The following is a 15,161-nucleotide window of genomic DNA, read 5'->3' as shown; positions in this document are numbered from 1 at the left end:
TTAGTTTTAAGGAAAATAATACTGATGTCGTAGGGCGTTTCTGAAGAGTAACTGAGAACAGCCGTATAAGGAGGGGTTGCACGATGGACTCACGTGTTCACTGTTAGATCCATTCTCGTGGGGATGCAGAGATGGTCAGTTTCAGAAAGATCCCCACACGGATTTCACCCAGTCGCGGGAGACACGGCAAATACACAAGTCCCTGTACAGGAATTTCACCAACTGCAAAGTCCTTGTTAAAACAAGGTGATGTGGCAGAGTTGGTGGGCAAAACATCGTTTGACGCACTGGAACTAAAGCCCACCACCCAGAATTTTCTCTGCAGAGCTGAATGAAGGGATGCATCAAGAACTGGGGACACATTGGCAAACAGACTGCTAATATTTCGGACAGAATGTGCATGTTACCGATGGTGTGCTGAATTAAATGTGATTTTAATACAAAGATTTCTCAAATTGATGAGTTTTGCCATCTAGTTAATACTTACTCTTACTTGCTAGGAAGAATTAATTTAGAAAAGAACACTTGATTTTCATTTGCCGGAAACCAAAGAATAAACTGGGACAGAGTGTGCTAAAACAGGCCTTGACAGACTTTCTCTTTCTCCGTAAAGGGCCAGATAGTAAATATTTTAGGCTTTCTTGGCCACGACAGCCTCTGTTGACACTACTCCACTCTGCCGTCATCGCAGGAAAGCTGCCGCAGACAGTATGTGAACAAATGGGCATGGTCGTTTGCCAAAAATATTTTAAAAACATGGAAATTTATGTTTTATGGAATTTTCATGTATCATAAAATACCATTCTTTTGATTTTTTTTTTTTCCCCAACCATTAAAAATGTAAACACCATTCTTAGAAGCCCACAGGCTGTCCAGACAGGTGGTGGGTTGGATTGGGCCACCCCCTGGACTAGGACTTCAGCGAACGTGGGAGTAACCAGTTTTCATTAGCAGGATAAATGAAGCAAAGCACCAAAAGGGACTTATGAGGAGTTAGCATAACTGATTTTAGCTTATCACAGGTGGTCCTAAATTTTTAGAACATGTGCCTATGAAAGTGTCTCAGAAGCTTAGCCTAGCCATATTGTCTGGTTTTATTTTTTTTTTTTAAGATTTTATTTATTTGACAGAGAGATAGAGAGCACAAGTAGGCAGAACTGCAGGGAGAGGGAGAAACAGGCTCCCGGTTGAGCAGGGAGCCCAATTCAGGGCTCTGTCCCAGGACCCTGGGATCATGACCTGAGCCGAAGGCAGCCGCTTAACTGACTGAGCCATCCAGGCGCCCCTTTTGTATTTGATAAAGATGTAGCAATAGCAAGTATTACTCTACATAATAAATCTAGTGCAGAATCAGTTTGTGTTACTACAGTTTCTGTTGCTTGAGCAAATCCGAGATGTCGAGGGATGGAGAATTTTAAAATGTAAATGTATACCTTCAGTCCTTAGTATGTCTTTGAACTTTCTGTGTGAATGCCTAAAGAGCATTCTCTCTTCCCATTCTGCAGCCCCTCATCTGCTATCCCATTTTGTAGGTCCTGTATTTCATCAGAACCAATCCTCTATTCCTGGAATCAACCTAAATATCCAGTCATTAAGTTTCACAAATAATAGTGCAATGAATAATTGTGTTGTCTAAGTATATAATTGCATGATTTAATATATAACATGTATATAGCACAATTGCAAATTTGTCTTTGGGATAAATTTCCAGAAGGGGAATTAATGGATCAAAGGTTGTAAATGCATTTGTACTTTTGCCTTCCATAATGATTATATTGATTGAGAGGAGACTATGAGTGGTGGTTTCCCTCTGATTATAAAATGTGTTATCACGTTTTTCTTGCACTCCTTAAGTGAATTATGGTATCTTGTTTTAGTTTTAATTTGCATTTCTCTCATGATTGTGGTTGTATATCCCTTCATACGATTATGATCCATTTGTGTTTACTTTCACTGAACTGTCTTTTTATGGCCTTTGCTAGTTTTTCTACTGGGGATTTTTTTTTAAAGAGCTCTTTATATATTTGGGAAATGAGGCCTTTGTTTTTGGTAATAGTCATAAGTATTTGTTGCTTATCTTTTAACATGGTTTATGATTTTAAAAATGTAGTCCTCTTTACTCCTTAGTTCTAGAAAATCTTTAGTTATTGTAGTTTCTAAATCTGTCTGCCTTTCATTTTCTCTCTCTTTTTTTTTTTGTCTGTATGAGACTGCCCTTGTTTTAAATATGGCAGTCTCTTAGTCTTCCCCCTTTCTTTTCTAAGGATACTTGTCACTGGATTTAAGGCCCACACTAATTGAGGATGATCTCATCTTGAAACTTTCAGCTTCATTACATCTGCAAACATCCTTTTCTCATTAAGGTCATAGTCCTGGGTTCTGGGTGGGCATATCTTTTGGAGTGCCACCATTCGAGCCATTGTAAGAGCACTATTTGATTGTTTTACTTATTTTCTTCTCCAGGGGTCGACTTATATTATATTACTAGTTCAAGAATTATATTACTAATTATATTACTAATGTTTGATTTGAATATTTAGAGCTCTTGACATGTATTTTCAATTCCTCTCTAAAGGAAAATTATTCTGTGCCTTCTGCCATCCAGGGTGTGGGTGCTGTGCCTAGCATTCCATTCTGGGACTTGAAAGAGCAAGTGACTGAGAACTTGTAATACTTAATTTTAATTATTTCTGCTCCATAAACTTTTGATTTTTTTTTTTAAACATGTCTACATTAGGTCTTATTCCTTTTTTCATGTTTCAGCCAAAATGATATATTGAACTAACCTGATACTGTGTTAAATGTAATAATGGACGTCAAAGTCTTCTTACAGTGTTTAAATTCAAGAGGCAGGAGCCCAGCATCGCGTTCCTAAGCATTGTCTATAGATCAGGTGGTGTTAAAATGTCGCTAGTAGAGAACAGAAATGGGTATACATAAGCTTTATAACTTTGGTCAAGTTTTATACTTTACATTCAGTTACGTCCTAGAAAGTTTGAAATTTCAAAGATGTCAGCAAAAATATTGATTAGAATGGGTTTTAGGTTTATAATGATACGTGAGATTATGCATTTGCTCGCTCCACAGTCTCCAGTCTCAAAATCGAGTATAAAAACTGTCTGCAGAGTAGATTTATTCATACCGATCCTGTTTTCTTGCACAAAATCCTTAAACACACCAAGTAATGGATAGACTGAATATATTAACATGAGGTTGTAAACTGTATTTTTAAGGTTACAGTTATAACTTTTTAAGTGTGATGAAATGTCTTCCTTTTTACTCTTCTCAATAAAATCTATCATTTATTGTACTAAAGCCTTTACGACTGAGCCAACGACAGTCCTTTAGCTGCAACAGTACCGAGTGTAATTCAGCTGGCGCCCTGACAGTTTTTCATAAGCTCCCTCCATATTTGGGAATCATTCTTCACCATACACAGGGCAGTCCTGTCACTGAGTCTGTTACCTGGTAGCCTGCGTAGTTTTCCTTTGTTTCTTTAGTTCTCAGTTTATCGGTGATAAATTCTCAGTCACCATCGGGTTCAGCAGTTTTGCTCATGAGAATATGAATACAGAAAATTACAAGAAGCTACAAGGGAACTTGGTGGTCATTCTGGTCTGATTTTTTCCATCTTGTAAGTGGTGATATTGAAGTTCAACTAGAGAGGTGGCCTCAATCACTTACTGCTGAGGCGGGGGAGTCTCCGTTAAAACCTGGGCTTTGGATCTCCACACCATTGTTCATCCCTCTACTTTTAGTGTCTATTCATAGTGCCTCTTAAGTTGCAAACTGTAGCTGCATAAACATTTCTTGAATATAAATAAATGTGAGCCTTTAATCTCAAAGCTTAAAGTATTCCTTCAGTGTTTATTTCTAAGATAGAATTATATGCAAAATTAACTCAATTTCAGACTCTCCCTGGTTAGGAAGTTTCTTATGTTTTTAATAATCAGAGAAAATATTTAATAGTAAGAATTGTCTGCTAGATATTTCAAAAGGCAGTACAAGATTATAGAGAGTAAGAGAAACTCAAAGAAGCCTCATCACCAAGGTGTTGATCCATTAGGGTGTGTTTTTTCCCAGTCTTTTTTGGTTGTTTTTTTTTAATTTTTAAGTTTTTTATTTTTTATCTCTGCAGAGATTCTTTCAATCAGTGATACCAATTTTGTTTGCCTCTGAACTAAGTGCGAGCATTTTCCTTTTTATCAACTTTCCTCTAAAAGAATCCTTTTTTAATGGACGCTTGAAGTTTTCTTTGAATGTGCCATCATTTTACTCTTCCTCTTACATAATGCTGAAATAAGGTCACAGGGTATCCTTCTTGTCAGACTTGGGGACGTGTTTAGGGATGATGTTCTGAGCAGCATGGTGGGAGGTTCTTGAGGATACAGTGAGGGGCTGCTTGAGAAAGCATTTTTCAGTGACCTTGGTGGCTGTGAAAGAGAATGAGTTTGCTTTTGCCAGAGCCAACCACCTCATTTGTAAAAACCTTTGTAATTTTGATTAGAGAAAATGGTATTGTATTTTAACTGTAGTGTTTTTGACCACCATGTTTTCTGTTTTCTTGGTCCCAATGGTCGACAATGCCCTGTCCTTGTTTTAGCCATGTCTTGGGGGAGAGGCAAGATATTACGCGGTAATATACTTGGATTGCAAGAAACATTAGAATGAGAGAGGATGTGTGTCTTAGAACCAAGGAAACAGAATCTGAAATTTAATTAATACTCATTGAATGTGTCATGCGTTTCCTAATTTCTTTCTAGTGTTTATGAGGTAGATATTGTTCTTCCTGTTTTATGAATGAGGAACGCTTACAGAGAGGTGGAGGGACTGGCCAAGATCAATGGAACTTGAAAGCAAGAGAGCTGAGCTCAAAAACAGGTATCCTTGACTCGAGAAGCTCCTAATAATCATCCCACAAAATAGGCTCTGAAAGGTGAATCAGTCTGAACAGAGATGTTGTTTTTGATTCCACTCATATCAAAAGAAAATCAGATGTCAAATGGCTATTTTTGTTTGAAGACAAATAATTAAAGGTTTTTCATTTAGAATAATGAAAGTAGAGAAACTAAAAATGAATACCTGAACTCCAAGGACCCAGAGGCATTCTGTTATTTGTATATACATAGAATTGCTGTGTTGCACCATCTGGGGGAAGGGGGCCCTGTGCAACTTTGTTCCCCGTGTGAAGGGCACCCCTGAAGTGCATCACGGTGTGTGATGCAGAGCTTTCTGCCCATGAGGCCAGCAGCGTGTCTCTCTGGACCTACGTTGACATATGTTGAACGGGAGGTTTACAGTCGAGATTTTTTGGGTTTGTGATCTGGTTCTGGCATTTGCTCCGGTCCCCTTGGACCGTTAACCTAGTTAATTCTTCTCTGCCTTGGTTTTCTCATGTTCTTATCTCGATGTCTGAATCAGGTAGCTTTAGCACATTCACTTTCTTTATGGAGAATCTTCATTGGTGCTTTAGCTGCAGGGGGCGCATAGCTACAATGCCTAGAGGGGGAGCAAGAACACGGAGTGTCTTCTTAGGCAAGTCCCATCGTGCGGGTGACTTGACTCCGACTTCTTGAAAGAAATTCTTGGTGTTCGGTCGTATCTTTAAGAGCATTGTCCTGATACATCAGATGGAGTATTACAGTAGATCTGCCCGTGCTGTCTGTATGTTAGGGTATGTAAAGGATGTTTTCACACATGGAGACAGTAGATTTGCATACTGTTAAATTACAAATAATGTTCAGCATTGAAAGATCTAGAGGATGCTTTATTTCTTTGTAAGAGCAATATTTTATAGCATGTGACACATTTTTCCCATTAAGTTTCTAGTTTTTAAGTAAGTATGCGACTTATATAAGTTGATTAATTATATAAATATATGTGGTGTTCTTCTCATATGGAACTTGGGAGCTATTTTCTGTTCACTTATCTCCCTTTTTACCTTAAAATTTTTAGTCAAATGTGATGGGAACAATTTAAGAGGTGATAAGATGAGTGGGCTGTTTTAGGTGGTTTCTCAAAGACAGAGAAAGAAGCTCCTGTTTTTGTCAGGCATCTCAAAAACTGCCTAATAAGTGACTTCTTAGAATTCCTTGTAGGTTTAAAAATAAGGAGCTAAATTATTTTGATATTGATGGTGTACATATATTCTGCAACTTACTTTTTTTTCCTGTCATTTTTAGGATTCTGAGTAACAATAAAATATCCGAGCTGAAGAATGGCTCATTTTCTGGGTTAAGTCTCCTTGAAAGACTGTGAGTATTTTTTAATATCTTATTATTATTTTACTTACTGCATTTTTTTTATTATGAGCTTTCTTTGAGTGAAAGATAATACTTAGCCGCATTTTTATTTTAAGTCTTTTCCTGAACTCCTGACTTTTTAAAATAAAAATTTGGAGTTTTCCCAAAATTTTATTATAAAAAAGTTTAAGAATAAAATTTCAAGAAACAGTTATTTAATTGGATGTTGGCAAGCTTTCTGTAAAGGGCCAGATAGTAAATAATTTAGGCTCTGTAGGCCATATGGTCTCTTTCACGATGCCTCGGTTTTGCCAGTATAGTGGGAAAGCAGCAAGAGACAATAAATAAATGAATCGATGTTGAGGTGATGTTATTTGCAAAGTGGGCTGGGGATCATGATTTGCTGACCACTGGCTTTTGGAGCAGAGATGCTGTGTCGAAGTTCTGTCATGAAATGTGGGTGGGGCTTATAAAATAGTCAAGTAGAATTTAAACACCTAAAGGAGGGAACTTTTTGGATCAACTTTGATATGTTATTCATATGTCTTTGAATGCAATAATTGTGCTTTGCTTAGAAATTAGGTCTAGTTTTGTTCATGATCAGATATATTAGTAGTAGTGCTTATTTTTTTGCCTTGGATTTTACAGAGTGCATATTTAATTTGCTTGTATTAGGATTGATTGTCCTAGATCACGTTTCAAATTCCTCTTATTACTCATACATTTAAGATTATATTTTAGGACTTTTTTTTCTTCTTTTTCCTTTGGTGTTGGCTAAACACCCAACGTGGGGCTTGAACTCATGACCCTAAGATCAAGAGTTGCATGCTCTGCTGACTGAGCCAGCCAGACGCCCCTCAAAAACATTTCAGATGTATGTAAGGTTTGAGTAATATAAGGAAGCTCTACTGTGAGCCTCCCCAGTTCTGTGAAATTAGAGATTTCCCTTACTTTCTTGGTTCTCTGTGCTCTGCTTCACTCTTTTTCTTTCTGTGTGGTCTTCCCTTGACCATCTTTCCCAGTGGTTTCTATAAACTCCCGCAAGACATTATTGCTTTGATCACATATGTGTTATTTAAGCATGTATGTAAGAGTTTTTATTTATCCTTTTATATTATCTGTTCTTTTCATTGCTCATGTCTTAAATCAAAAGGGTTTTTTTTTTTTTTTAAAGTAGTCCTCATGTGCAGCATTGAGCCCAACACGGGGCTTGAATTCATGACCCTGAGATCAAGACCTTAGCTGACATCAAGCGTCAAGACACTTACCCAGCTGAGCCACCCATGTGCCCCTTAAATCAAAAGTCTTAAAATCAGGTTTTTCCATTTTTTATAAACATATATAAAAATAGCGCTTTTCCATATATGAAGTAGCAGTACCTTCATACGTACACGTACACGTGTATATGTATGTATGTACACAGACACATGTGTATAGTGTTCAGTGCTTAATTCTCAGATTTTGTTGCTTCTGTTTTCATTCAACTATTCCTGCTGTTCCACGTAGGCCATGTGCCTCAGAGGGGCCGGTCATACCTAAGTCCCAGGCCCGACTCCACGGCGGACGGCCCTTCACTCACATTCCATGGGCCCAGGGTGAGGAACGGGCAGTGACCAATTTAACTGAGTCAGGATTTGCTCAGCACTTTTTGGGAAAGGAATTTCCTTACTGTCAACAGAACAGATGGTTGCACAGCCTAGAGACTGCTGCCACTGGCTTGGGCCGGAGCCGACACACCAAAGATCAGGGAGTAGGGCCCATCTTGGTCAGCAGCAGGGAGGCTGGAGGGGCCTTGCTGAAGTAAGGTGAGGCAGTATGTTCTCATTGGGCTTTCTGTTTCTTGTAAGAAAAGTCATTGTGCTTGACAGATAGCCTTAGCATGTCGCACAATGTCAGGCACTGAGTAGCTGCTTGGTTAATAATGGAAGGATCAGTGGGATCTCTTTTTCCCCAAGGAAGGATGACGGGGATGCCTGGGTTATAAATGTTGTCTGTTGTGTTTATAAACATGTTTTCGTTTTGGCTGCTAGAGATGCTGTGGTTATCCATGCACATCATACAAAGTATGGGTGTGAATAACTACCCTTTTTACACATACTTTTTAATTTCATTTTGGTCTCTGACTTATTTTCCATCATTTATTGATGAGAAATCCCTATACAGGATAGAAACATACCAGGTTGCCACACCTGTTAGGTGATAGGAAGATGCTGCTGTGATTGTTTTTAGCTAAGGGTCTGTTTATACCTGAATCCCAGAACACCACCTCTCTTTTGTAGGATCACAGATATAGATAGGATAGATAGGACTCACACATGCATACGTATGTGTACTACATATATGAGTGTGTGTGTATATATATATATACACATATACACAGACTAAGACCCCAGTGATGACTTTGGGAACTGGGCCGTCTCTGTTGGAAAACATTTTTACCTAAGCTCTGCATTTCCTACAGACCCTTCAAAGCCCACACCTGAGTCTTGACCTCACTGCCGCTGTGTGGGACCTGCCCTCCGTACTGTCACCATGGGAGAACAGCACACCACAGAAAGAAAGAAAAGGAAATAATATGGCTAGGCTCTTCCTGTCTGGTTTTGAGAAGGAAGGACAGGGGGCAAGGGTTCCAGAGGAAGCGCCCTATCAGTAGGGTCTTTGTGAGCATGAGCTCAGACAGAACTCCTTATTCCTGCAGGTTCCTGCTGGGACCAGCAGCTGGAAAGGCCCCAGATGGCCTGAGAGCTGAGGCTGGCTGGTCCTTTGTGGAAACTCCCTGGTCTTTGGTTTATCTTGTGCTCTAAAAAAGAGGTAAAACAAAGGAATCCCGTAGCCAGTGGCTTGACCTTTTGCGAGGAGTTCATGACCAAATACTGATGAATGTCTTCCCAGGCCTTTCCTGGTATAGCTCCATTCATCTTCTGTGGGCGTGGCAAGTCGGTGTTGGTGCAGGGTGATAAGGAGGGAGGCTTGGGGGGCTTGAGGTTTTCCTTCCCCTGTAGCCCAGCACTGTGTTTCTCGCAGTTACACATTCTACAGCCTTGCTCTTCTCTGATTTGCTGTACTGATGTTATAGCTAAAGCCTGTATAGATTTTGTAATTTCCATGCCACCTCCTTGAATAACCTCTTAATTCTTTCTACTCTTTTCATAGCTTTTCTCATTTTCCCTCTCTACCAAGTCATCTAACTTTTTCACATTTTTATTTATTTATTTATTTATTTTTAAAACTTTTTTTTTTTTTTGGAGAGATATCACAAGTAGGTGGAGAGGCAGGCAGAGAGAGAGAGAGAGAGAGGAGGAAGCAGGACCCTGGGATCATGACCTGAGCTGAAGGCAGAGGCTTTAACCCACTGAGCCACCCAGGTGCCCCCAGGTCATCTAACTTTTAACTAACCTACTCCACCTCTGTGTCCCACTGTGTAAAGACTATCTTGTCCTTCCTTCATGTCAATCAACTTTGTTCTTTGAGTTGTAAGCTTTGTATTCTTCTGTGATTTTCGTCACTGTAGGATTCTGTTCATGTACTCTAGTTTGCTTGGGATCTCATCATAAATCTGTGAAATATCTTAGGGGTCTTCTCTTCCAAGACCCTGCAGAGACTTGAGGACTTTGGGTTCTCTGTGTATCAGACACAAGCTGTGTGAATGCAGTGGCTGTTACCAGACTGCTCATGGTTGCTGTAACAAGATACCACAGACTGGGGGCCTCAAGCAGCAGACATTTATTTCCTTCTACTTCTGGGGCCTGGAAGTTCAAGATCCAGGCACTGGCAGGGTTGGTTTCTTGTAGGGCTTTGGGGAAAGGATCTGTTCCGGGCCTTTCTCCTTGGCTTGTAGATGGCTTTCTTCTCCCTGTGTCTTGCCATGGTGTTTCGTGTGTGTGTGTGTGTGTGTGTGTGTGTCCACATTTCCTCCTCTTATAAAAACACTGGTCACATTGAATTAGGGCCCACTCCAATGTCATCATTTTTGAGTTTATTACCTCTTTAAAGAACCCATCTCCAAATGCAGTCCCATTTCCAGGGAAGAAGCGTTTGGACTTCAACAAGAAGTTTTGGAGGGGACAATTCTTAAGACAATGATGTAACATTTTTGTAGATTTGCTAATGTCTGTTTTCTTTGCCTGTTCCTAATTCCTAATTATTCTGCCTTGGAAGGGATGAAAGAACAGAGAAAAAGGACTCAGTTTTTGGCTATTGAGTTCCAAAAGTCTTACCAAGTCCAATACAGAAAAGAAATTTGAGAAAAGGAAACATAAGAGGAACTTCCTCCTTTTCTAGATATATATTCTATGGGCTCACTGGGGAGTGAGAGGGAATGTAGAAAGATCTTATATGTTGGTGAGTCCCTAAGAAGGGTCTCTCTTTGCTTCCCCATCCCTATTGGTTTAGGGAAAGGACAGGGGAAAAGACCATGTAATAAAACCAATATATGGTTCTGAATCTAAGGGCAAAGGGCCTTTGAAGCCTCTTTCCTGGAGAAGAAGCAAACCCTTGAAATTTCCCAGGGCCCATTGCAATATAGGGGCAGAAGAACTGGTCACATAGCCATTGAGGCACATGGGCTAGGACAGTCCTGTAGAGTTTCCCAGGGGGAACAGCAGACTAGCCCTTGTTGAGCAAAGAGATGTGGTTGTTTGCAAAGAGCTGGCAGTAAGTGACTTATTTAGGGTCTGGGCTAGTTAAGTTGAGTTCTGGACTGAAGACCTAGCTAGCTTCTTAAGTGACTTGAGGTTTTTGTAAATGACATCAGTTTCAAAATTTTTGGAGTGTCTGATTTTATTCCTTCACTGCTTGTCCTTCCTGCACGTTTCTCCTTAGGTCTTCAATATGTGAGCCTGAGAGCATTCGGTGCTCCAGCACTGGGCTGAAAACCACTCCCCTCTGCCCTGGGAACCCTCAACCAATGCCTGAGAGCAGATGGTGGACAACCACCTGACCACCCCACCTTTCAGGAGGGGTGACCCCTCGGCTGCTCTATGTTCGCTTCCACAGTTCCCCACTGGGACTGGAGGTCTCCTCATCAGTGCCCCTTGCATGGGCTTCCTTCTCATTAAAGGCTGGTTGCGTTTAATTAACTAGCAAGTACACTTCAGAGATTAAGGAAATCTGCACGTCAAGCTGCCTCCGTCAGTTCCTTTGATTTGAAGGATAGCTTCTTAAGGGGATTCATTTTCTCTCCCTCACTCCCTCTCTGATATAATAAAACAAGCCTGGGTGCACATATCCTTCATTTTAGTGTATTGTGATTCTTCCTCTTTTTTTTTTTTTAAAGGTTTATTTATTTGAGAGAGTGAGAGTGAGCATGCGAGTGGCGGTGGTTGGTGGTGGGGGTCAGAGGGAGAGAATCTTTAAGCAGATTCCCCACTCAGCGCAGAGCCCAACTCAGGGCTTGATCTCACTACTGCTGAGATCTTAACCTGAGCTGAAACCAAAAGTCGGACTCTTAGCTGTCCGAGCCACCCAAGTGCCCCTAGAGTATTGTGGTTCTTGTTATTTATTTAGTGACATTCCTCTATAGACTTATTACTGACACTAAAATGACATACCAGCAATGTGTTTGACTCCAAAGCTTCTGTTCTATCCCAAATGATGGGTCCAGGTCACCATAGCATCTCTTTCTAGCTGTTGCCAGGGCCAGCCGGAGCCAGTAAGAGTGATGAGGGATGTTTAGCCATGGGGCTTTGAGAAAGTTTTCCTGGCTCCTGAGGAATAAAGGAATAAAGAATCCATTCTTTGTCATGACTTTGTGCTTGGAGGTGGTTTGTGGACCTTGACATAGCCTTTCACGATTGAGGGTCAGCCTGAAGGCCGAGTTGACTTTCTGGGAAGGTCAGAGAAACATGGAGAAACCACTTACGCTGTTCTAGGTCTTTATTTCCCTTAATGCCAGAGAATTTCCTTTATTGCTGAAACCTTTTTGAGAAGACGTTTCTGATACTTGCAATTTAAAAAAGTGTCTTTTCTGCTACACTTGACATTCTTTCCTAAAGGAGTTCATTCTGTTTTCTAGGAACTATTAACACACTGCTTTAATTTTGTTTCAGCAATTCTTGGGCACTTTTTCATTTATGTTTTAATGCTCCAGCATAGTTGGATGTAGCAATAGACCCTAAAGTTCAACTCTAGTTCCCTAGGGAAGCTGTGATTGGTAAGGGAAGGGGAGATGTTAAATGAAAGAATCTAGCTCTAAATATCTTTTGGCAATGCCTGATTAATATGGCTATTATTAAGTATTATATAATATGTCAAGGAGTTTTTATTATTAAAGAAAAAGTGTATCTTTAAATCATATTACAGTTTTCAGTTATTCATGAGCGGTATAATGTAGAAACACATGTAGTACATCATTGGCCACAGATTTATGGACTGCTTTAGCTAAATCAGTGCTTGTTGTAGATGTGGTTTAAAATCTGAAAAGGGAAACATATGTTTTAAAAAAAATGGAACTGACATATATTTTTGTTTGCAGAGCTATTTTGCTTATCCAATACAAGTCAAAAATATGTCAACTGAACTTTCTCCTAAAATATCATTTCTCTTCGAGGTGTAGGATGGGGATCATTTGGGCCAGGGGGAGACAGACACTAATAGGTTGGGCCTGAAGATTAATTTTACTTCCTGGGACTTAAAAAGTTGGAAACAAAAACCAATTTTTATTAATGAAAATTTTAAAACATAACACATTTAAAGAATTAATGTAGTAATCTCCCATATCACCAATTTGTTTACCCAGATGCAATAATTAGTAATGATTCGCTATCATTTTTTTGCTTTCTCTTGGAACGTGCCTACACATACCACACATTTGCCAAATTACGTGAAGGTCAATTGCAGGCCTCATGACCCTCTGCCTTTATTGAGAAATGTAAGTAGTTATGAGTGAGATGCAGCTGTCTCTGTGTTGCCTGAGTTTATGAATATCATAATGATTTTGTAGCTAGCTGTAATTTACCAAAAAGACTTTTGTAGTGAAGGTCAGGTAACATAATTCTGTCTCTCAGCCATGATGTAGTTTTTTTATCCATTTATCAACTGTCTTCATCTGGCTGCTGTCACAAAATACCATAATGGGGTAGCTTGCAAACAACAAACATTTATTTTTCAACAAACATTTTAGTTTTGGAAGCTGAGAAGGGTAAGATCAAGGTGCCAGCAGATTCATTGTTCAGTGAGTGACTGCTTCTTAGTTGGCTGTAACCTCACATGGCGGAAGGGGAAGAGGACACTCTGGGGTCTCTCTTATAAAGGCATCAATCTCATGCATTAGATCTTGGCTCTCATGACCTAATCACCTCTCAGAGGCCCCCCCTCATAATTCCATCACTCTGGGAGGTAGGATTTCAAAATACGAATTTTGGGAGGACACAAACATCCAGACCATAGCCGTGTCCATCTGCACTCTGTAATGTCTGTCAGTCCCTCTCAACTGAATAGATGGACGTAGACCCTGCCTGGGTGGAGCTTTGTTCTCTCCGTGAAGGTGGTTTAAGCAATCAGTAGAGAGTGACAAGGGCCACAGCAGAGAAAATACAGGGCACTGTTATTCAGAGAATTTTTTTTTTTTTTTTTTTTTTTTTTGAAAGAGGAATGCTGTTCAAGGTGTAAAGGATTTGTAGGAGTTAGTCAGGCAAGAAAACCAGGATAGAGGTGAGGCTAGATGCTGGGGGAGAGTGTGTATGTCAAGGGCAGAGCAACCGTGTGCCAAGGTCTGGAGGTGAGAGAAATAGGACTCTTTCTAAAAATGTCTTGAAATATGACTAGTAATATGAAGAGAGAAAGGCTGGCTAAGTGTTAAAAGAAAAGTGTGGAGCAGAGTGGGATGTCAGGTAGGGCCAGGGCCGTGGAGGGGCTTGTAAGTTACTTTAAAGTCTGGACTTTATTCTGAGGGAGCTGGAGCTCTTAGAGGTTTTAACCAGTACATGTTCAGTTTTATGCTTGGGAAGATCACTTTATTTATTTATTTATAGTTTATTTATAAAAGATTTTTTATTCATTTGAGAGAGAGAGTGAGAGTGTGAGCTAGAGCACAAGTAGTGGAGAGTGGCAGAGGGAGAGGGAGAAGCAGATTCTCTGCTGAGCAGGGAGCTCAACACAGGACGTGATCCCAGGACCCCGGGATCACGACCCGAGCTGAAGGCAGACACGTAATTGACTGAGCCTCCCAGGCACCCCAGGAAAGTCACTTTAAATGGAGCGTAGATGAGAGGAGAGAGGACAGCAGCCAGCTCTGTGTGGGCGTGATGATGGCGAGGAGGAGGGAGAGGGGAATGGCTTTCCCACAAGGCTGGAAGGCTGGACAGTACCACAGCTAATAGCTTTTTTCAATGAATAAAAGTTATCAAACATGCGGAGAATTTGAAAGAATGGTATCTCTAGCACTTTGATTTAACCATTGCCAATTTCTTGGCATGTTTGCTTTATCTGTCTCCCTCTTGCTCTAGGTGTAAATTGACTCAGTTCCTTTAGTAAATCTCCACTATTGTCAGTCAGAAAGATGTGTTTAAATCCTGACTTCTGGCTTGGCCACTCAGAATTGGGCCTAGTTTCATAATCTTTTTGCATGTGAGTTTTTTATCTGCAGCCAGAATCCTATCTTTTGGGATTGATTCTGAGAGCTTAATGGAATGGTAGGTGATAGATACCAACTTGCTGAAATTAGTGATTTGTGTAACTGAGGAGACCAAAGAGTTAGAGCTGGACTTCAGGCTTGGCTGGATCCAGGGGCTCAGCATTAATTCTTTTCCTATCTTTTGGCTTCATTAGACAGGCTCTTATTTATTTATTTATTTATTTTTTAAGTAAGCTCTGCACCCAACACAGGGCTTAAATTCATGACCCTGCGGTCAGGAGTTACATACTTGATCTACTGAGCCAGCCAGGTGCCCCCTACACAAGCTCTTAAATCATGGTAGCAAG

At 40.2% G+C, this 15,161-nt stretch overlaps 1 protein-coding gene across 2 annotated transcripts in view; it reads left to right on the top strand.

Annotated features, from left to right (window-relative positions):
- ADGRA3 (adhesion G protein-coupled receptor A3) overlaps positions 1–15,161 on the top strand; it is a 124,967-nt gene that overhangs the window by 30,027 nt on the left and 79,779 nt on the right. Inside the window, exons 2-3 of one of the 2 annotated variants that reach the window (XM_032333984.1) lie at positions 6,183–6,254; positions 7,749–8,018. In XM_032333984.1, coding sequence (XP_032189875.1) covers positions 6,183–6,254; positions 7,749–8,018 — 342 coding nt within the window. The remainder of the gene's footprint in view (positions 1–6,182; positions 6,255–7,748; positions 8,019–15,161) is intronic. The other variant, XM_032333985.1, reaches the window with a different exon arrangement.

This window comes from Mustela erminea, chromosome 2, assembly GCF_009829155.1.
Source record: "Mustela erminea isolate mMusErm1 chromosome 2, mMusErm1.Pri, whole genome shotgun sequence".
Classification (NCBI taxonomy): Eukaryota; Metazoa; Chordata; class Mammalia; order Carnivora; family Mustelidae; genus Mustela; species Mustela erminea.
Note: the sequence above shows the minus strand (reverse complement) of the source record. Positions and strands in the feature narration are given on the sequence as shown.